The sequence below is a fragment of the Populus trichocarpa genome, chromosome 10 (assembly GCF_000002775.5).
Source record: "Populus trichocarpa isolate Nisqually-1 chromosome 10, P.trichocarpa_v4.1, whole genome shotgun sequence".
NCBI lineage: Eukaryota > Viridiplantae > Streptophyta > Magnoliopsida > Malpighiales > Salicaceae > Populus > Populus trichocarpa.
In genome coordinates, this window is record NC_037294.2 from 21,463,233 (window position 1) to 21,483,135 (window position 19,903).

Sequence of the window (19,903 nt, forward strand, 5' to 3'; positions counted from 1 at the left end):
TCTTTCTAATGGAAAAGATTTTAATCCTACTAGTAAAACTCATAAATAAAACATGAAAAAATAATAATTAAAAGTGTAGCCGACAAGAGAGATGAAAATGAAATGCAAAGATCGTACTAGAAGCGAAGGAATGTTCAACACTCTCCAGAGACGCGGGCCTAGTATCTTCAGGAAACCAAGCCAAAACCTCCCGCTCTGATTATTGAAGTCCTAAACTTGTTTTCTCTACGCAAACAGAGCCAGAGAAACAAAGAAATTGCACCCAATCATTCTGTGCTAACAACCATGGCTGAGAACAACAAGGCTAGGAGCAAGAAAGATGGCCAAGAAAAAGAGCCCAGGAGCTTGTTTCTGGTGTTTCGAAGATTTGAGTTCAAGTTTCCTCCAATATTTAACCTATCACCCAAAGCTGATGTTGATGCTATTAAGTTGGAAGAGAAAGAAAAGATTACAGGTAATAAGCCAGCTGATGTTGTAAAGTTCAGTGATCCTAAACCATTAGCCCCTCCTCCATTGAAGGTTGAAGTTGAAGAGCCTGGAATTAAGCATCCCTTAATCCTTTTACCAGTGAGTACTTCCCTTATTGTTTCAAGTAAAACTCTGCTAATAATAATAATAATAATTTATTATTGTATTTACTTTGCTTTGACAAAACTATTCTCTTTATTAGATTTCGTTTCATTCTAGAGGTTATGTATAAACACTCATCCTCCCTCTTAAATCAACACAAGGTACAATTTACTGAATTTAAAATATATAAATAAAATTAACGGGTGAAAAACGTTGTAATTAAAAAAATATATCATTTAATTTTTTTATTAAAAAAATATTATTAGAAACAACATTGCTTTGACATTATATTTCACAAAATATAAGAATTGTGGAAGAAAAAGAAAAGAAAAGGCACATTTAATGCATAAGTTAACGTAATTATCATATATATATTTTTACCATTTATTAAAATATTACCTCTTTACCAACTCATCACGTGCTCTACTCTGCTTTCTCCGCTCAACTACAAAACCCCAAAAACCCTGAACAATCCTTCCACGCCCCAAATCCTCTCAAAAAACAATGGCGGAAACTGAAAACAGCAAAATCGTGACCCAAAAAGACAGCTCTCAAAAACCCGGAAATCTGTTTTCAATTTTTCCAAAGTTTGAGCTCAAAGTTCCTTTCTTTAACAAGCCAGTCCCTCTGGCTAAAGAGGAACCGAAAATAGCAGTAGTTACTGAAGGAGGAGAAAACGAGAGTGGAATTCAGAAACCCAATATTGTCAGCTTCCCAAATACTCGTTCTTTAGCTCCTTCATCGATTGAGGTTGAGGTTGAAGAGGGCAGTGGAAGGACTCATAATCCTGTGATCATTTGGCAGGTCTGTTGATGTTTCTGTGTTTTGTCTCGGGGTGTTATAAAAAGTGGAAAAAATCGTATAGCATTTAAATTTGAGGTGTAGGGCTTTTGTTTTGTTGTAAATTTATTTATTTTTTTGTGAAAATTAGGGATCTTTTTATTTCCAATGATAGTGGCATGCATGTAGTTTTATGGGAAATCATATGCTAAGATGAGTAAGAAAGGAATTCTGATTATTATTATTTTTGCAGTGTATGGGCATAGATTGTTAGAAATGTAGGAAACAAGAGTGGTCAAGTATCACAGAAGACGAGGGAGTTTGTAAAGTTTATTTTCAAGATATTTTGTTTCTGCAGCATGGTCTTCTTGCTAGATGCTAAGCATTTACCATTCAAAAGTGGAAACTATTTGATAGCGAGCTCTTATGCTGGGTAATGTAAATGTTGGCATTTGAAAGGTGTTTGCTTTGATAAATAGTGAAGGATTAAAGTGTTTATGGATTGATTGAGATTTGGGTAATGAAACCTTGGATTTATATGACAAAATCTGAATGAATTTATGGTTATTGTTAGGAGAGAATATGGTAGCTTAATTCAAACAGGTAGTGAAGTTAACGTGATTGTGAAATTAGGTTAGAGAATGTATGAAAGGAAGGGAATTTCTGAATGCAGGCTATGGTATTCTCATCTAACCCGTGAGCTTCTGTAGATAGGAAAAAAGTGGTAGTGTACATCTCTCTTCCACTCAGGCTATGGAAATTATGGAGTACTTGAAGCTTATATAGTCATTTATGCGAAGCCAGTGGTCCTCAATTAGTTTAGCTTTTGACTGACTTGTTCTTTGGGCATGTTGTTAGTGACTTAATGAATTTCCTTTCTAGTTTTCACTTCTGTACTATAGTTTGTTGAGTTTCTCATGTCCACCATCTTCAACCTTCTCTAGCTACTATTAATCAATGATGTTGATTTTCTGCCATGGATTCTTGCGGCATATCATCTTCTTCTTCTTCTTTTTTAACATGGACACCTTTGTATGCTGGTATGTATGCTAGCATGCATATATACTTATAATGCTGTTGAACTCCCTCTCCATCCTCCTTAAATCTTTCTTGCTTTGAAAACTCCAGTTCCCTTTACATCTGTACAAGATCCCACCTAATTGTGCCGTGTAAATAATCTTTAAGACACTTGTGATTTGATTTTGTGATGTTGTGATGTGGGGCTGTAATCCTTATAATCTTCATATATATCCTTCTGTTGGAATTTTAACTCAAAAGTCTCAAGCAACTAATAGAATTACCCGTTGCTTGTCTTTTCAAGAGGAATAGAATGCTAAGGTTTTAGTTTAGTTTTGTCCGTATCCCTTGTAATGGGAGCAGCCAGTGCTGGTCATAGCTCCTTTGCCAGGAGACCAGTTCTCTTCACCTTTCACTCTACTGTGAACCAAGACAGCAGATGCAGTAATTTTATTTTTATTTTTTCAATTAATTGAATTAGCTAATCTGCTTTCAGGTGTATGCACTTGGAGGGTTCATTGTTTTGAAGTGGATATGGGCAAGGTGGCAGGAAAGAAACGAGAAAGCCAAGAAGGCATCATCTGATGACGATCAGTCAAATGACGGGTATCAATCTCCAGCAGACGAAGAATGATTCCAAAGAATGATTCCGAAGAAGCGTGGAAATAGAACGTGCAATTTTTCCTTTCTTTTCTCAAATCCTGCCCCTTCTCCTACCTTTAATGTGCAGTTGAACATCGACCGGCTGTGTAATTTGCTTATCTGATTTCCATACACTTAATGACTGGATGCTAGGTGTCCTGTCACTTTACTTATTGTGCTTTCTTCACATACCCTAACAAGGGAAACACTATCCTATCTCCTCCAACTGGTATTTCAAGTTTGTGTTGAGAGGGCGTTGGGGGAACTGTTTATATTGGTTTCTTGGTGAGAAGTAAAGCACTCACCAAGCCACTATAATATATAACCTTTCATTCTGTAGTGTTCAAAACCCTCTTCTATGAGGTAATTTTGGAGTTTTGAAGGCCTAATATGCCAAAAATGAAATTGGTTGAAATTATTAATTTTATTTATTTTCTTAACTCAACTGTGAATGATTTGTGGTTAGATTTCAGACTTGTTCTCGTCGCAGTCATCTCAAGCTTATATGAATGAATTTCGAATAGAAGATCTAATATTGCCAAGCCTCTCAAGACCAGTTGCAGCCAAGTTTATTTTCATTTATTTTTTTAATAAAAAAAAACTGGAATCAAATCAAAACCGAACAAAAACCAAAACTCAACCAACCAGTTTTGGTTCGGTTATTTTATATTAAAAATAAAAAACTATATTATTTTTTGGGTTTTTTTTTTAATTTCCAATGGGTTGGGTTTGGGTTTGGCTCGGTTTTTTTCGGTTCGGTTTGGTTTTTTGGTTTCACGACTTATAAAGCTGAAATCAAACTGGTTGATTTTTTAAATATTCTAATTGGTTTTTTTTCACAACTCGATTTTTTTAATTATATTTTTTTTTTAGTTTTTTTTTTTTAATTGATTTTTCAAATTTTTTCTTACCCTTAACCCGTAGGTCGCAAATGTGTCCATGGCAATGCATTGTTTCTTGATACCAATTTCTTGTAAATACATTGAGATTCTTTCACGTTTTGGTCATGTGTTTTAAATCTAAATACTTAAATTTAAGTTAAACTGACATAATTTAATGAATGGTAAGAAATAATAATAACTTGATTTATTTTTATTTATCTAACCTAATATAGATAAATAAAATTAAAAATTAAAAATCACATCAAACTTGGCTTAGGTTATTGGATTTTCGGATTAATCAATGATTTTTTAATCATAAAACTAAAAATAAAAATAAAAGAAACCATAATACCAAACAATCTTTTCAAGTTAGCAAGCTGACCAGTCAATTACATTAATAACTATGCTTATGTAAGGATCTTTTAATATTTAAAACAGAAAAATAAAAACAACATTTTAACTATTTTCAGTTTTCACATTTTAACTGCTGTAACGTTTTTTCTTTTTTCTTTTTGATTTTTGAAGTTTTAACACCCTAATGATCAAATTTTACCTTTTTACTAACCGAACGCGTTACTCCCCTCCCTTGTTTTAAACGGATCCGTTACACCAACTGCGACTCAAATCCCTATTATAAAACCTAACCGCCTAACCCCCTCACTCCGTCACCCATCCCTCTAACGTCGTCTCCCCTAACATCTTCTACCCCACCCCCGAATCGAAATCTTAACCCTAACCCTATTTTCCGATGTCCACCGACGATTTCCCCCTCCTCGACGCGCCGCCTCCTCACCCTACAACGCGCCACCCAGATGCCGCCTCCGTCACGACAACCGGCGATTACTACTACTCCGATCACGACAAATCGTCCGCCACACCCTCCTCGAAACGCAACCACCAAAACCACTACTACAACAACAACAATAAGAGATCGAAATCAAACAGCAACACAGAGTTAGAATCCAGCGATTACCGAGATTACAGGAAGGATAGAGAGGAATGGAGCGATACGGCGATATCGTGTTTGCTGGAGGCGTACACGGAGAAATTTAATCAGTTGAATAGAGGGAATTTGAGAGGGAGAGATTGGGAGGAAGTAGCGGAAGCTGTGAGTGAGAGAGGAGGGAGTAATAATAAGAAGAGTGTGGAGCAGTGTAAGAATAAGATTGATAATTTGAAGAAGAGGTATAAAGTGGAGTTACAGAGGATTAGTGGGAGTGGGAGTAGTTGGCATTGGTTTAAACATATCGAGGTGATCATGGGGAATGCGTGCAATGGGAAGAGTAGTGGTGGTGGTGCTGCTGCTGCTGCTGGGGGAGATAGTGAGGGTGGTGGTGGAGGGAGTTGTGGGAATGCTAATGTGGTGGTTAAGCAAGTTAAAAGGTAGTGTTTTTGGATGAGTGAGGGTTTGGATTTTTATTGATGTTTTTGGTTGGTTTTTTGTTTTGATTTTCTGTGATTATTCTAAATTGATGCAAATTTGAAATTGATTAGTGGATTTTGGTTAAACAGAAGAATTGTCAGGTGGTTGTGGAATGGTTTAAGATGGCTAATTTGATGATTTTGCTATGTGTGACTGATTGCATATCCCAACGTCTACGTGCAGGTATACATCTGGCAGTGCTGCCTTTGCTAATAGTCTCAAAACTAAACCGGTGACGAATTTAAAATGGCGGAGAGTAGTGTTTAAAATCAGCGGTTCTGCATTGGCTGGGAATTGCCAGAATATTGACCCCAAGGTGCAAGATTCAGTATTTGGATGATTCTTTTATCTTTGGAATGATGATACATGAAAAATGCAAGCTAAGCTGCTTTCTTCTGTTTCTAGGTAGCTATGCAGATTGCTCAGGAAGTAGCAACAGCTAGCCGTGTTGGACTGGAGGTATTTGCCCAAATCCTTTTTCTTGCTGGTGTCCTGCAATGCAGACTCAAATTACAAGATGCTTACTCTTGTGTGCTTTTTATAGATAGCGATTGTTCTTGGAGGTCGTAATTTCTTTTGTGGAGAATCGTGGATTTCTGCTACTGGCTTAGAGAGGCCTACTGCATGCCAGATTGGGTGATGCACCGTCCTCTTAGAATTTGCATTGAAGTATCTATTTCAGTCATCGAATCCTGAATGTTGTCCTGTTAACTATGTTTGCCTTTCCCAGTAGCATGTATAATAGCTTAAAATCTCTTTGTACTGTCTTAATCCTAAACTTGCCTGTTGCTAGTTTGTGATGATGTGCTAACTTGTGATGTAATGATGTCAGCATGATGGCAACAGTTATGAATTCAGTTTTGCTTCAATCAGCCTTGGAGAAGCACGGTGTTCAAGCTCGTGTGCAAAGTGCATTTGCAATGCCAGAGTTAGCTGAACCCTATAGCAGGCAACGGGCCATCCGACATCTCGAGAAAGGAAGAGTTGTCATATTTGGTGGTGTTGGTGCTGGTGCTGGGAATCCTCTATTTACTACTGACACGGCAGCTGCTTTGAGAGCTTCTGAGAGTATTGCCCTCTGCCTGCTTTTACTTTATTTTCTGCCCTTGCCTTTGTTTGGGATGAAATCTTGATGCCTGTTTTTTTTTTTCTTTGATTAGTCAATGCAGATGCACTCCTTAAAGGTACCATTGTTAATGGCGTCTATGATAGCCATGCTGGTAGCAGCAATATAATACTGGATCACATATCATTCAGAGACGTGGTTTCGAGGGGGGCTACCTCAATGGACATGATGGCAATTACGTACTGTGAAGAGAATGGGATTCCTGGTTTGTAATGACTTTCTTATACTGATTTGCGCTTCCTGTATCAACAACTCCTCTCTCATCCTCCCAAACCCACTTACGTTGCTAATGCTTATGTGCTCTCTGTCGTGTGTAGTGGTGGTCTTTAATTTGCTCGAGCCTGGGAACATCTCAAGAGCATTATGTGGAGACCAAGTTGGCACTTTAATTGATCAAGCAGGAAGGATTAGTTAAACGCATATGGATTCTTTTTTACGCCGACGCTTCGAAGACTTCGAAGACTAGTGCTAGTTATATATGGCAGCAAACCAATGCGTTATTACTATTTGGACCGTAATCTAATTATCGGCACCAGCCCGTGAGCATTGGAGACTGGCATTGGCAACTCCATTTGGCATTCGAATTTAGAGCTGCTGCCTGCAATACATGAGGTGGGCAGGGGTTGCTTTACTCTTACGGTCATACCCGTGAATGATCAAGCTGGCAGGTGGTGATTGGTGAATAAATTCTGAGAAATGTGGGATTTCCCAATGCTGCTTCATTGTGACAGGAATAATTTTCGCCCCAGTGTTGTATCCTGTGTAAAATGTTATCTGTTATCCTAAAGTTACATATACAGCAGGAGGGGTGGCATCGATGTAACCCATGATGTACATAAAGATTCTTCATTTTATAGTGAATATAAAAAAAAAGGGAAGAGATGTTTCAGCGAAATAGCCATGGAAGCGTGATAATCCATTTCGGTTCTCTTTCTATGCCCAAAGGAAAGGAAGAAAAGGAACATGGATAAAACATAAAATTGTGGGATCTTTATTACGGACAAAGAAAAAAATCCCATGTTATGAATATTGCTCTATACATTTATGGTGATAGAAAAAAGAATGGGAATGTTTAAATTGTTTGAAATCTGTACAGCAAACAGTTATTGAGGGAGAAAACGAAGCTACCGTGATGACTTCGATATACATCTGCCCTTCACTGCATCACCACCTCAAGCTTTGCTTGTCTTTTCTTTTGTGAGGGAACAAGCTTGCTTGTTTTGTTCCCAAAGAACGACTACGCTAAATGATAGTGTGGTACTAACTCTATGTTCTCTGTATGAACAGTCCCGATTTCAAAATCTGAGGGTTCTGCACTGACCCTACGCTTGAGTTGCTTGAGAGCTATAATATCAAACTTCTCTTTAAACTCTATTTCCCTTCTTCTCTCTATGAAAACAACTCAACCAATTATTACGGAGAATTTAAGTCTAAATCAATGCATGGATAATAGAGTTATAAGGTACTTACTGTGTCAAAATAAGTTTCGTATATAGAGAGACTATCAATTGCGTCGTAGTTTGCCTTCACCCCAATAAACTGACTACATAATTGAGCACAACCAGCCTCTGGCCACCGGCAGCCTCCATCTCTTGCGCGTGAAGGGCATATAGCACCACACACTCGATCGAGTGGATTGTTGGAAACAACATCATCTGCCACTGCTGAAATGGAAATCGATAGATCTGAATTGTATTGATGCTGGACAATACCATCAGATTCTCTTTTTGAGTGAGAAAACACAGATTCCTGTGTAATTCCCATAGGGTTGGTCTCGATATCAACAGTAGTGTCACCACCGCCAGCAAAATGAACTTTGCATCCCAATGACTGTATGGCTCGCTTTATGGCTGCACTTTCCTTGCTCGCCCTCTTAGCCAATGCCATAGCAGAGCTACTGAGTCGCTTCTCATTCTGTAGTTCTGCAGATAATGATTCCATGGCATTTGTGGTTTCTTTAGCTTTCTTCTCTGCTCCTTCTTTTGCCTGGTCAGGTAAGTGACAGAGTCAATGAAAAAGCAGACTAAGGTGCAAACCAAATAGAAAAAAGAAAGAAGAAGAAAAAGAATAGAAAAGAAAAAAAAAGAAATTGAAAGAATATATTATACCCTGATCAGTCAGACGAGGGCAAACCAATAGGACTACATTACTCCAAAGGATCGTGTTTTTATGAGAACATTGTATTGGTTCAGTAGCAAGAAAGTAGTTCATTACCTTCTGTAGTTCAGAGAATTTTAAAGACATATTCCGGCATTGAGCTTCAAGCTCCCCAGCTTGGGCTTCTGAAGGACAAGCCCACCGAAGATGGAACTGGGGCCATAGAGTCGGGGCTAAAGCTGCTGCTGGAGGTAACAATGGGCCCTTATGTTTCAGAGGACTATAGAAAAGGTTATAGTGCACATGAGACCTTCCCTCTGAAGAACGCAAATCAGCCAAATAAGCCCACAAGCATCCACAAGATTCAGAGACACCAACTAGCTGCCTTTCCTTCTCACTGAAAAATTTAGACTAACACTAAGAAAGAGAAATTTTAATGTTTCCACAATAATTGGAGTTGACAGGACAGGTCCCATTATGTGCTAGAGTGATTAGAGTAAACAGGACACAGTGAGGGTTCTCTGCAAGCAATATCCTAATGTTCAGCATTTATGCATAAAGTTGCCCCTTGGGCTGTCTTCAACAGGAACCAAGTTTTAGTCCAACCTAAGAGGTAGTCAATAAGTACAATGAACGGGCTGACAAGAAAACATGCACGATCAAAAAGATGATAAATTTGGGGGTCATCACTTTTTACACTGAGGAACTGCCACTTTTATGAGAAGGAGAAGAATTGACTGCTTGAACTTCACTTAGGAAAGAAGAAACTGCATGCTCTAATGAACTGTTCTAAAACCAAATGCCACAAATACGACAAATTCCTACACAGATGCACTACCATGCTTCAGACAAAGCTACATGATTGTCTCTTTATTTCTAGGAAGATGAAGGGATTTCTACCAGAAATCATCCAACGGATGACACTGCATTGCCACAAATATGCAACAAACAGATGTCATATATGCATCTGAGAAGATGCAACAATGTCATTAATCATTTTGGTAGAATAAATCAGTATGGTGCCTCTATGGGAATTATATTTGCTGTAACCCATTTCAGGACATTGATACCACTTTCATTTTTTAAATTTATCAAACTTCTCTATATCCAAAGAAGATGATCAAACTACAGATGATCTGTTAAACTTTAAGATTAAAGGAAATGAAGCAGCTCTTCTTTATTCTAGTTTCTGGTTCATGCAAAGATTTGCTGAATCCATGTTTGTCTTGAGATATTCTGAATTTTCAGCTTCCAATCCAGTATTGAGTTTGAAATTAAAATTTCTTGATTCTAAATTACTTATATCACCTTCTAATCCATGTAGTACGGACAGATCAAGTAAAGGCATGCCAGAAGCCACAGGCCTTAATCTATTTAAGATATCCCTATGCAGAAGTTAAAAAGTAATTAGAGAAAAGGAATCACCTATTGCAGAAGAAGTTACCAAAACGACATGAAAGCACACAGTCCAATAAGTCCACCAGGAAAGCCTAAGCCATCAAACAATACACTAGTCAGAAAAAAGTGAGATGAGGAAACAAAACCAGTTTCTTCAACTCATTTGATCTCAACAGCTAACTTCTAATGCATGCAAGGATGAGTATCATAAGAGAAGAAAATCACACATACCGAGGAGAACTCAAAAGCAAAGGGATACATCCGCAATAATTGTGAAACACAATCAATCCACTGCAGAACACATTAACTATTTTTAGAACTTAGCAAAGACCATCTTACACAACAGATTATCAAGTTCACTTGGATTGAAATATAATATTGGACATTCAAACAAATAGGGTGTTGTCACTATTATCACTATTATTTAGGCTTTTTTAAGTGGACTTCCTTAACAATACCCCTACCATCCTCACCTTCAAACCAATCCTTCTAGTAGATTCTACAATTGCTTGAAGATCCTATGCATTATACTCTTGCCTTCACATCTCTAGCTTACAACCCCAGTATAAGGTAAAAAAAAATTTGAACACATTTGGCACATAAATGCAGCGTTAAACCTAAGTATCCAAAATTTCTCTCTTCACATAGAGGAAGGGAAAAGGAGGGGATCTTGAGCAATTATTTATCTTTTTCACAAGATCAATACTATCTATTCATGTATTTAGATCTTCAAAACAATCTCAATATGCGTCAGGCTCAATGCAAATCATATGGTAATCCCTAATCCCCTATGATTTTGCGTTGCCAAAATAATCATGATAACCAGTTGGTACCTAATTCCTAAAATTCAGTGTATTAGGGCATGCATAAAATAACAGTAACCTGCAAAAATATAGGAGAATATTGGTTCTGTGCATGAGAAGAACTAGGAGCTTGAGGTGCGAATGATCCTGATGACTGTCGCATGGGTGATGATGGAAAACTCCCAACTGAAGATTGCCTAGATAAATCAAGAGGCTTATCACTGCATCCAGATACAGTTGGCATTCCCATTCGCTCTTCAAATGGATGACCAAATGCTAGCCAGTCTTTTTCAATGAGCGCCTGCATTGAATTAAGATATTCCAGAAAGTAAAATTTCACATCCAGGGAAAAAGAAAGCTATTTTATCTGTAGGGGTATAAAAATCCTTTTCATATTATAGTAACAGTAACATAAGAGTAACATGAGAGAAATATGTGTACATTCGTAAGTGCAACAGCTTAAGCATATACAAAGCAATACACAACCAACAAAGGAGTCTTACAGTGGAAGAAAATACCTGAAACCCAGTGAATGTCCGATAGTAAGGGTCAAGCAACAAATTAGCAAGTGAAATCAGCTGACTAGTTCTATCCCATCCATCGCTAGACAAAAGAATGAAAGACAAGAACTCAGCTCATGCAGAAGCTCTAAAAGCAAGCACGAAATTGAAAACAGAAACGAAAGGTAGCTTTTTTCTGATAGCAAATTTTGCTAATTAATGAAAATATGTATAATGACAAATTATTCAACTGAAATGCTTGCTAGATGATTCAGCTATGCAATTTTTTCTGCTCTGTTGAAAAGCAGAACAAATGTGGGCCAGGAGTCTGGTAGTAGGCAGATGACTCGCCAAGTTCACAAATAAAACCATGATCTGCTGGGCAATGAGACCCAGGTTTTTCTGCTAATCAGTATGTGAAGCTCAATCCATGTGATTACACAAAGAAGAAAGGTAGATGCAAGATCTATTGGTAGAGCGCCTGATTCAGATTTGAAGTTGATGTATGGAATTAACAAGTAAGAAAGCTTGATTTAGATTTGAAGTCCATGTATGGAATTAATAAGCGCTTTTCTTTTAGATTATGCATAATGAATAGAAACTAAAATAGATTGACAGCATATGAAATAGAATTTACAAACCAAAAGGACAAAAAGAGGATATGTAGCATGCAGAACATTAAAAATCTTCAGATTTCATCACTGTGGCAACAGAAAAGAAAAGATTCTGCCAGTTGTTACAAAGATAAATATAACGGATAAAGTCAAGATATCTGACCTGCAATGTACAAGTACTGATGCTGATTCCAAAGCAACACGAGCAGCAATCCAAGCTGAACCAGCCAAGACACTTTGGACATGTATTAACCAACCACTGTCACCGAGGGTTGCCACAGAAGCAGACATACTGCTGAGATTGCCTCCACCCCAGGTCCAGCCACCATGTCTCTGTAAATGAAAAATGGCATGAACAAATAGAGATATTAACACCTACTACAAACACTGCATTTCTGCTGAAGTTCAGTAAGAAAGCATAGGAAACATAACAAATGCAAAACTTGTGAACCCATATTGTGAAAATATCTTTACTCAGCCTTCAAAGTGTTTTAGAGCTATTAGCTAATTAGCCAGAGATCAATGCCGTGAATTAACTGAAAAAATCCCAACTAAAGATGAGGAGCATATTTAAGTACCTTTTTTACTATAGATAAAATCATTGATGCACCAATGTCAAGATAAAGGTTTACATTGGCTCATGCGCATCATTAGACAAGCACACAAGGCATGAGGATGTCAGCGCATTGAATAAGAGTTGTATTGTGAACAGGATGGTGTCTCCGATATATGTTGCCATATAGATAGCTGAATACAATCGATGCTTTTCCAATTGAGGATGCATTCACAATAGCACAGGAAATGAACATGAAAACTCTAGTCACAGGAAATGAACATGAAAACTCTAGTCTTTAACCCAGAGCCTCAAACAACAGCCCATTCACGAGGGTTATTCCAATCATTTGGTAATGGTAAAATAGGGAACTGTACTGCACAGTCATGCATTACATCTGATTATTTGTTTATATATCTGATGTTATTCAAGGACAGGTTACTCAATTATGTTTACATGTAACTCGAAAAATGGATAGATGCATGTTTCACTTGCACAAAATAATACATCATCATTTTCTTAAATTGTATTTAAGAGAGAGAAAAAAAAATAACTGCTTATTACCACTGATGTTAATTTACTAGTTTTCCACAGGTGAAGGTGCCTGATTTTAAATTCTTAATGTTTATAAACTAACCAAGAGTGATAATGTTCCGTCTGATGAAGTGGAGCCATGAGTATCCAAGTAGTCCCTAAGCCGAGAAAGACTCTCACGCATAGCATGTATGTTGTCTATCCCAAAGAAAACTACCTGATACCAGATTAAAAATAAAATTAAAAAAAAAAAGGAATATGACATCAATGAAAATGAGGTATCAAAGCTGATGACTACTAGAGATACATATCTAAACAGCTCAAACCTCGGATTGAAAATAGTGTGATGGTGATTCTGAGCCACCTCCCATAGCCACATTTGCTAAAGCATTTTTTCTAGGTCTTGCGTCAGCAATATATAACTTCCTGAAAAGAAAACACAAGATTTGGCATTTTCTAGAGGCCTTGCTTCAGCAATATATAACTTCCTGAAATGAGGGGAAAGCAAAAGCAGGGAGAGGACAAGTAGGAAAAAAAATTATATATATATTTTACAAACATTCATTTACAAAAGCCACAACGCGATAAAGAATAAGCCACTAAAAGAAATGCAAACATCAAATCTAAAATGGGCTTATTTCTTAGCATAACTTGTATGTCACAATGTCAAGCAATGAACATAGGTGTGTCATTGTGGATTAACAAAATTACAGTTCTCATTTTTATCAAAAGAGAAATTAGAGTTACAGGACAATAAAGACCCCAGAGAAAAGTGCTCATTCATCCAGACATGCAGTGTGGAAATTTTGCAACATTGACAACAAATAATGAATAAAAATAACAAAAAGTATGGCCACTCCATTTCAACAAAAGACCTGTAACCAAGTTTCAATGATTCAAGTCCAGTACATTGATTAGGATTTCCCATCTCAAGAAGGAAATGTATGTCCCATCATACCCGACAGCAAGTAATGAGTGGTCAAAGTTTAAACACTAGGCTGGGTAGTCACCTGCTTTAACCATCTAAGCTATGGGGCCCACCTCTCTCCACCAAATCTATTCTAGTGGGTACCTTAAAAGAAAACATTTCTTTTCTCCAGACATTTTCAGATAAGACACGAACTGGAACCTTGCAACTGTCTGGACAGTGCATTTCAAGATGTACAGCAAAAGAAAAGCAATTTCATGATTCAGGCTGTGACGACCTTTTCTTTTTCATGTTGAAAAGGTAATGAAATAGGATTTAGTTAATAGCTGAGAATGAGTTTTATTGCTTCAAAACTAGGTAGACTGATACATAATTACATTTCAAACTAAGGTATCATACAAGGTATAAAGAATAATACGAGTAAGTCAAGTTAATGCATAAAATAAGGAAACAGCACACACATGAAATATCCAAAACAAAGAGACAACTCGACCAAAACAAAAGGGAAATGATTTGAATAACCCTACCTCCGCCCCTTTTTATCACCACCAAGTTGAGAGCAAAGTGCTGCGACAAGCTTTTCATCTGTGTTGCTGCAGACAAATACATTGATGTGAATCTGACATTATATCGAGCAACAGATGGCAAACGAAAAATTTAGTTCACATTCCAAAACCTCTACAGATAAGATATCAATGGATCCCAGTAACAGAAAAAAATAACAGGTGTTACATAAAAGAATCAAAATGGACTGGAACGTTTTTGGAATTATTGGGCTCATGATTCAATAATCATGCCTGTAAAGGATTCTATGACAGTAATTGCAGCCATCATGGCAGTTGCACTTCAAAAAAAAAATTTGTTTTAGCTTGGCAAAATATTGTTAAGCATCAAGTTTAGGAAGTTTAATGCTAAAATTTTGACCATCTAAAAGGATAATAAGACATATCTTTCATGAAGCTTAATATATCTCTATTCATGTTAAATATTAGAAATTCCATCAGTACTGAAATTATTTGGAATTTCACTGAATAAAAACACATTGCTAAAATTGTCATCAATTGTGCATGTGATGGCCGTCACTGTTTCTTAATACCAGTGAAGGCATGCATGCAACACAGCAACCACAATAAAAAATGTCACTTCAATTTCAGACCATAATCCTGGCATGTGTCTACAATGAGCATAATTTTTGTGGAGCAACGTGTTTGAGTTCATTGAAGGGAAATTAAGCAGGCAGATCAACCTACCTCCTCATATTCATCATTAGACCAACTAAGGGTTGAGATGAACGTGCAAGGACTGCTCCAGTTCCTATAATGCCACATATGTAGAGGCATCAGAATGGAAATCAAGATAGACAAAATAACTAAAATTTCACCTTTTTCATACCAGGATGACACCAAGAAACTACAGGCAAGCGACCCTTGGAACGAAAGCTGGATGCATGGACCACTTCTTCATCACTAGCAACCAGACAGTTATTAGTTTTAGAGTTCAGGCTAGAGTAAGCCCAAACAAAAATTATTTTCGAGTCAAACTAGAAGGATTCCAACATGTTCTCATCCCCCCAGCCCTCCCTTTTCCACTTTAAAGTGCAGTAAGAATCTAAATGTTTTTACCTGATGGATTTTGGAACAATTAAGGCAAAAGGGTAACTCGGGGACATTATGTAGTCGGAATTTACATTACTGATTCTCCACAACTCATTAGACAGTGTATATGACCCTTTGTCGATCATATCTATTGATGCACTACAAAAGCCTTTTCCAAGAAGACGGAAGCACTCATTCAACAAGCGCACTTTTGGGTTAGCATTAGTAAATTTGGACGGTCCACAGTTAAAAGCATAAAGATCCCAGGGTCTTGATGGTTTTGTGCACCTTAATAACCCATCATATATAGCCCGTCTCTGCATAATAAAAAAAAAAACTTATAACAAATATCTACTCATGGCAGGTGTGATGACCCTGTTCACCATTTTGAACTCATTCAATCAACAAAAGCTATATCTTTCCCCGGTTAATTTATAATTTAAACCCTCAAAATCATGAACTTCATATTTTTTTACAACATATATCTTACAAGTGAAAGAAATTTCAATTTGTAAGTGATCATAGTTAGCAAATAAAGAGCTGAAGAAAGAAGAGTTAACCTGCTTTGTTTTGGGCCGGAAACCAAAAACAATAATTCTCATATCTCTCCCTGCAAAATATAAGAACCAATAATTCCATGAGAATTCTAAAGAGAGTATCATCAAAATAACAGTCAGCAACAATACACAAGACAAAGAAAGCAAAAGCAACCAATAGCAGATAGCAATACTCCGTGACATTGTTCCAGTAATTATGCATAACTTCAAAAAAATCTACCTGTTCAGAAACAAAGAGATTGCAAACCCCGTGCCTTAATGCAATCCATATGCTCAAAGTTAATCTATCAAACTAGACAACATCTATAAACTTCCTTTCTGGCAACTACCATCACCTTAACAGCTGAGTTACCCTTGCTCCAGAATCTGCCATCGTCTCCCGAGTATTATTATCATAAATTTAATTTATTACTTGAATTTGAATCATCAAAGCCAAAGAAGAGTAATTTTATAACTCAACACGAATGTAAAATCTGTTCCAAAGTTCTATCTTTCAAACACAAACTACAAATCGATTGTAAATCCCACAAAAAGAGTAAGCTGGTGAAGAAGTTAAGAGATGGTAAAACAAACACATCAAAGGTGTTACGCATACCAATGACTTGGAGAAGACGCTGCGATGGAGTCTTCTCAGATTGACGAGGGGCTGATTGACTTTTTACAACCTGCATACATTCCATAGGGCAACAAATAAAAACATGCAAAAACTCCATTACCAATAAACATGTATTATGGGTGGGCAAGCCAAAACAATCTCATATCCATTAACCTAACCAAATGTTAATCAAAACAAAAGAATAATAATAGAGAAGATTTTCTGGCACGGAGAAAGTTTAGCGCATGCTAAAACAGAATGGTGTGATGGATCCATGTTGCTGACTCCAAGTAGTTTGGGGTTAAGGCTTAAATTGAATTATAAAAGATAAGAGTTGAGACAGGTTGTCATTTCAGATAATTTGTGTGAAATCTGTCAATCTATATGATTCCTGCACAAAATGAACCAAGGTAGCAGACAACCTATTATCCTAGCATTGTTTTGCCCCCATTTTCTGTTTGCATGCCATTGCATGGTCTGCATATAACAGATAAAGAATATCTTTCAGAGGCATACTGTCAAGGATCAGATCACCTTTGCATACAAAGTGAAGCACGTGACATGTATATATGCAAATTGATCTGACCAAGAGCATTGTTCTGGCGTTCCCATATGACTGTAGCATGACATATTGACATGTGATCGACATCAGCTGAATATATACAAACAAGAACTCGGAAATACGATTTAGAAATTAGTCAGCCTCCTATTCACCTGTTCTTGATCTCTCCTCCACAAGTCCACATGCCTAGCTGTTCTCTTTCTCTCCCCCCCACCCCACCCAATCATTGTGTTACTTTACCAATCACAGCAAAATGGAAAAACTTTTATTGGAACAGGTTTTCTATGCCTAAACTTAACAAAACTTGACAAAACATTATTGCCTCAGTGCAAACATTTAAATCAGGAATAATAGACATTTATAAAGAGATGAATAGCTAAAGAAAATATGCCGCAAAATCAGAAACAGGAATTCTGCATTCCATTTGGGACAGGACAGTATTCAATTGCAAGGGTGAAGATGTTGAAATACATACATGAATTGATGGAGCAGTTCCACTCGGTTAACAGAGGAGAATGACAGCAGAGAATTTGAATAATTTCACCAAATAACATAGTTTGTATGACACACAAACAGTAACAAAATCTGTATCAACCCAGAATTTTAGATAAAAGAAATTTTGTGTAGCAACAATTAAGATCCCACATACACCAACAAGAATGAACTATCGTCCAAGAAATTGCATGCATCAACAAGAAGAATTTTCCATACATAAATGTATCTTACAGGCTACAGAAATAAACAACTTTCTCACCAACAGTTACCATAAATAAGTGGAAGGAGTAGGAAAAAAGAATCCATAAGTTCAAGAAAATTAATTTACCATTTTGCTGAACTTCTCAATTGTTGCTAGCGGAATTGTTCCGAGTGCAATGATATTTTCTGTTCCCTCACTCTTGTACAACAGAAGAACACATAAAGTGAGTATAATATTTGTGCATACAGAACATCATTTTCAGTGAAGCAATAACAATTCCTTAGCTCTTCAAACATGCTTACATAAACTGGGGCATGATACCAAACTATGAATACAACACAAATTGAATACAGTACCATTCCGTCATCTTACCATAGAATAAAGAAAAGGAGAGAACACTTTACTCACCAAGAAAATAAGACGAAAATTAGTGACTATCAAGGTACCTGCCTCATCAGTGTTGATAAGAACAACACCATATCCCTGAAATCAAGATTCAATCCATTTAACAATAAGCAGAAAACGAAAGAGCTAAACAGTTAGAACCTGAGCAGAAGATTCACGTAAATAAACCTAGCCACTTACATTGTTCTAGTTTTATTTTTTTTATCCAATAGTAGTAATTTAACTATCAGAAGAAAAAAAATGCAATCAAATTAGGGTTAGCTATAACGAATCAAATTCCTCGATTCCTCTTCTTTACGCGTAATGTACATTCTAATTCCTAAAAAAAATGACTCTAAACAAGAATTAGAAATCAAGACTTTAAAGAAATAAAAAAAAGAAATCAAGGTTATAAAGAAATCACAAGAAAAGAAAATCAAGTTTTTAATGAAATCGCAAAGAATAAAGAAGGAAACTTACCTCGACTACAACACGCTCTGCCTCAAGCAAGCACTTGTAATTAGCGTGATGCGAAACCGAGCGTGACGCTGGATGCTGCACCTAAAAAAGATAGAACATAGTGAGTAATTTAAATCAAGAAAACAAATTTTAAGTTATCTGTATTGAAATTTGAGAGCGAGAAAATTTTGGACCTCCAGTTTGAACCAGTCGAGAGCGTCATCCCAGCTACCGGTGCTTTCCATCCTCTCGATCTCGGCGGAGGAGTCACTTAGCGACGTTGATCGCCGTGACGCGGACATGCGGTGAGCCGTTAAGAAAGCGAGAATGCGTGTTGGAGAGAGAGAGTTGTTGAAAGAGACGTGGAAGTTTGGGCGTACTTACTGTTCAAAGTGAAATGTATTATCTCTGTTTGTTTTAGGTTTTTGGCTTTCTTGGAAAAAAAGAATTGATATATATGTAAGAAACAGATACTATACACTTTTTCTTTGGTTTATTTGAGAAATAATTAAAAAACATTTAGCGTTTTAGCTGTGAGGTGATCAAAATGATTGAGTTTTTTTTAGTAACTTTTTGTTATTTTCTCAAGATATATTTTTTTATTTTTTAAAGAACTAAAATTCACTTAAAAACTATTATTTATTTTCATATAAGTGTTTTTTATTTACTACCCAAGCTCAACTATGAAGTCGTCACCTTTTCTCTTCTTCTTTTTTGACAAATAATTAATTTTTTTAGTGTTTTAATTATTAGGGGATTATCTGATAATTGTTAAAAATGATTGAGTATTTTTTAATAAACAGACTCTCAATTAAATGACTACATAAACAAGATCCACAATTGAGTGCATGAATTATAAATATAAAATAAAGACAAGTGTATGCAAAAATTCTAAAAAATAAAAGAAGAAGAAGAAGAAGAAGGTGTGAAAAAGTTGCAAATATATGCTATGTAAAATGTTTTAAAAATATCTTATATTCAAATCCAAAATAATAATACATGATGCTTATTCAGATAAAATAACCACATATCGCTTACTTTTTCGTAATTAAAATCAAGTACTGCCCATCTTTTAGTATCATGAATTTAATAAAAAGCAGTTCAATTTTTTGGTAATCGTTTTTAAGTTTTAAGTAATACCTTATATTTTCTTTCTAATGTCTATTTGTTTTTACATTTTAAAAATAT

At 36.4% G+C, this 19,903-nt stretch overlaps 3 protein-coding genes across 11 annotated transcripts; 2 read left to right on the forward strand and 1 right to left on the reverse strand.

Moving 5' to 3' along the window:
* The first annotated feature begins 91 nt into the window (after window positions 1-91).
* Window positions 92-3,344, forward strand: LOC7468466 (uncharacterized). Of its 2 annotated transcripts, none has more exons than XM_024609655.2 (2): window positions 92-567; window positions 2,864-3,344. In XM_024609655.2, the coding sequence occupies exons 1-2, from the start codon at window positions 286-288 to the stop codon at window positions 2,999-3,001; spliced, it is 420 nt and encodes a 139-aa protein (XP_024465423.1). In that variant the 5' UTR covers window positions 92-285; the 3' UTR covers window positions 3,002-3,344. The 2 variants fall into 2 exon arrangements, with proteins under 2 accessions (XP_024465423.1, XP_002315353.1); XM_002315317.4 differs by lacking the exon at window positions 92-567 and adding an exon at window positions 978-1,374.
* Window positions 3,345-4,529: 1,185 nt separating this feature from the next.
* LOC7468468 (uncharacterized) lies at window positions 4,530-7,334 on the forward strand. The gene is made up of 7 exons (XM_024609488.2): window positions 4,530-5,273; window positions 5,497-5,629; window positions 5,719-5,772; window positions 5,858-5,949; window positions 6,146-6,381; window positions 6,474-6,644; window positions 6,757-7,334. Exons 1-7 carry the CDS (start codon window positions 4,639-4,641, stop codon window positions 6,852-6,854), a joined length of 1,419 nt encoding a protein of 472 aa, XP_024465256.1. The 5' UTR covers window positions 4,530-4,638; the 3' UTR covers window positions 6,855-7,334.
* Window positions 7,335-7,407: 73 nt separating this feature from the next.
* Window positions 7,408-19,146, reverse strand: LOC7468469 (phosphatidylinositol-3-phosphatase myotubularin-1). Of its 8 annotated transcripts, none has more exons than XM_052456403.1 (20): window positions 18,910-19,146; window positions 18,737-18,817; window positions 18,281-18,355; window positions 17,999-18,070; window positions 16,614-16,683; window positions 16,022-16,071; window positions 15,489-15,778; window positions 15,259-15,332; window positions 15,117-15,180; window positions 14,394-14,459; window positions 13,265-13,364; window positions 13,042-13,155; window positions 12,015-12,184; window positions 11,256-11,340; window positions 10,817-11,038; window positions 10,166-10,225; window positions 9,962-10,026; window positions 8,654-8,933; window positions 7,906-8,425; window positions 7,408-7,821 (listed from the first exon to the last, which is right to left on the reverse strand). In XM_052456403.1, exons 1-20 carry the CDS (start codon window positions 19,015-19,017, stop codon window positions 7,811-7,813), a joined length of 2,577 nt encoding a protein of 858 aa, XP_052312363.1. In that variant the 5' UTR covers window positions 19,018-19,146; the 3' UTR covers window positions 7,408-7,810. The 8 variants fall into 8 exon arrangements, with proteins under 8 accessions (XP_052312363.1, XP_024465251.1, XP_002316419.2 ...); XM_024609483.2 differs by having other exon boundaries at window positions 7,408-7,828; window positions 7,910-8,425; window positions 18,737-18,811; window positions 18,910-19,145; XM_002316383.4 differs by having other exon boundaries at window positions 7,408-7,828; window positions 7,910-8,425; window positions 18,910-19,145.
* Window positions 19,147-19,903: the final 757 nt, after the last annotated feature.

Bases quoted from the DNA above. Each gene is read 5' to 3' on its own strand.
- LOC7468469 (XM_002316383.4), bottom strand. From the start codon at position 19,017: ATGTCCGCGTCACGGCGATCAACGTCGCTAAGTGACTCCTCCGCCGAG. The intron at 18,818-18,909 runs GTCCAAAATTTT...TATCTTTTTTAG, and splicing joins TCGACTGGTTCAAACTGGAG to GTGCAGCATCCAGCGTCACG. The intron at 14,460-15,116 runs GTAGGTTGATCT...ATTTGTCTGCAG, and splicing joins CTAATGATGAATATGAGGAG to CAACACAGATGAAAAGCTTG.
- LOC7468466 (XM_002315317.4), top strand. From the start codon at position 1,075: ATGGCGGAAACTGAAAACAGCAAAATCGTGACCCAAAAAGACAGCTCT. The intron at 1,375-2,863 runs GTCTGTTGATGT...ATCTGCTTTCAG, and splicing joins ATCCTGTGATCATTTGGCAG to GTGTATGCACTTGGAGGGTT.
- LOC7468468 (XM_024609488.2), top strand. From the start codon at position 4,639: ATGTCCACCGACGATTTCCCCCTCCTCGACGCGCCGCCTCCTCACCCT. The intron at 6,382-6,473 runs GTATTGCCCTCT...TTCTTTGATTAG, and splicing joins TGCTTTGAGAGCTTCTGAGA to TCAATGCAGATGCACTCCTT. The intron at 6,645-6,756 runs GTTTGTAATGAC...TGTCGTGTGTAG, and splicing joins TGAAGAGAATGGGATTCCTG to TGGTGGTCTTTAATTTGCTC.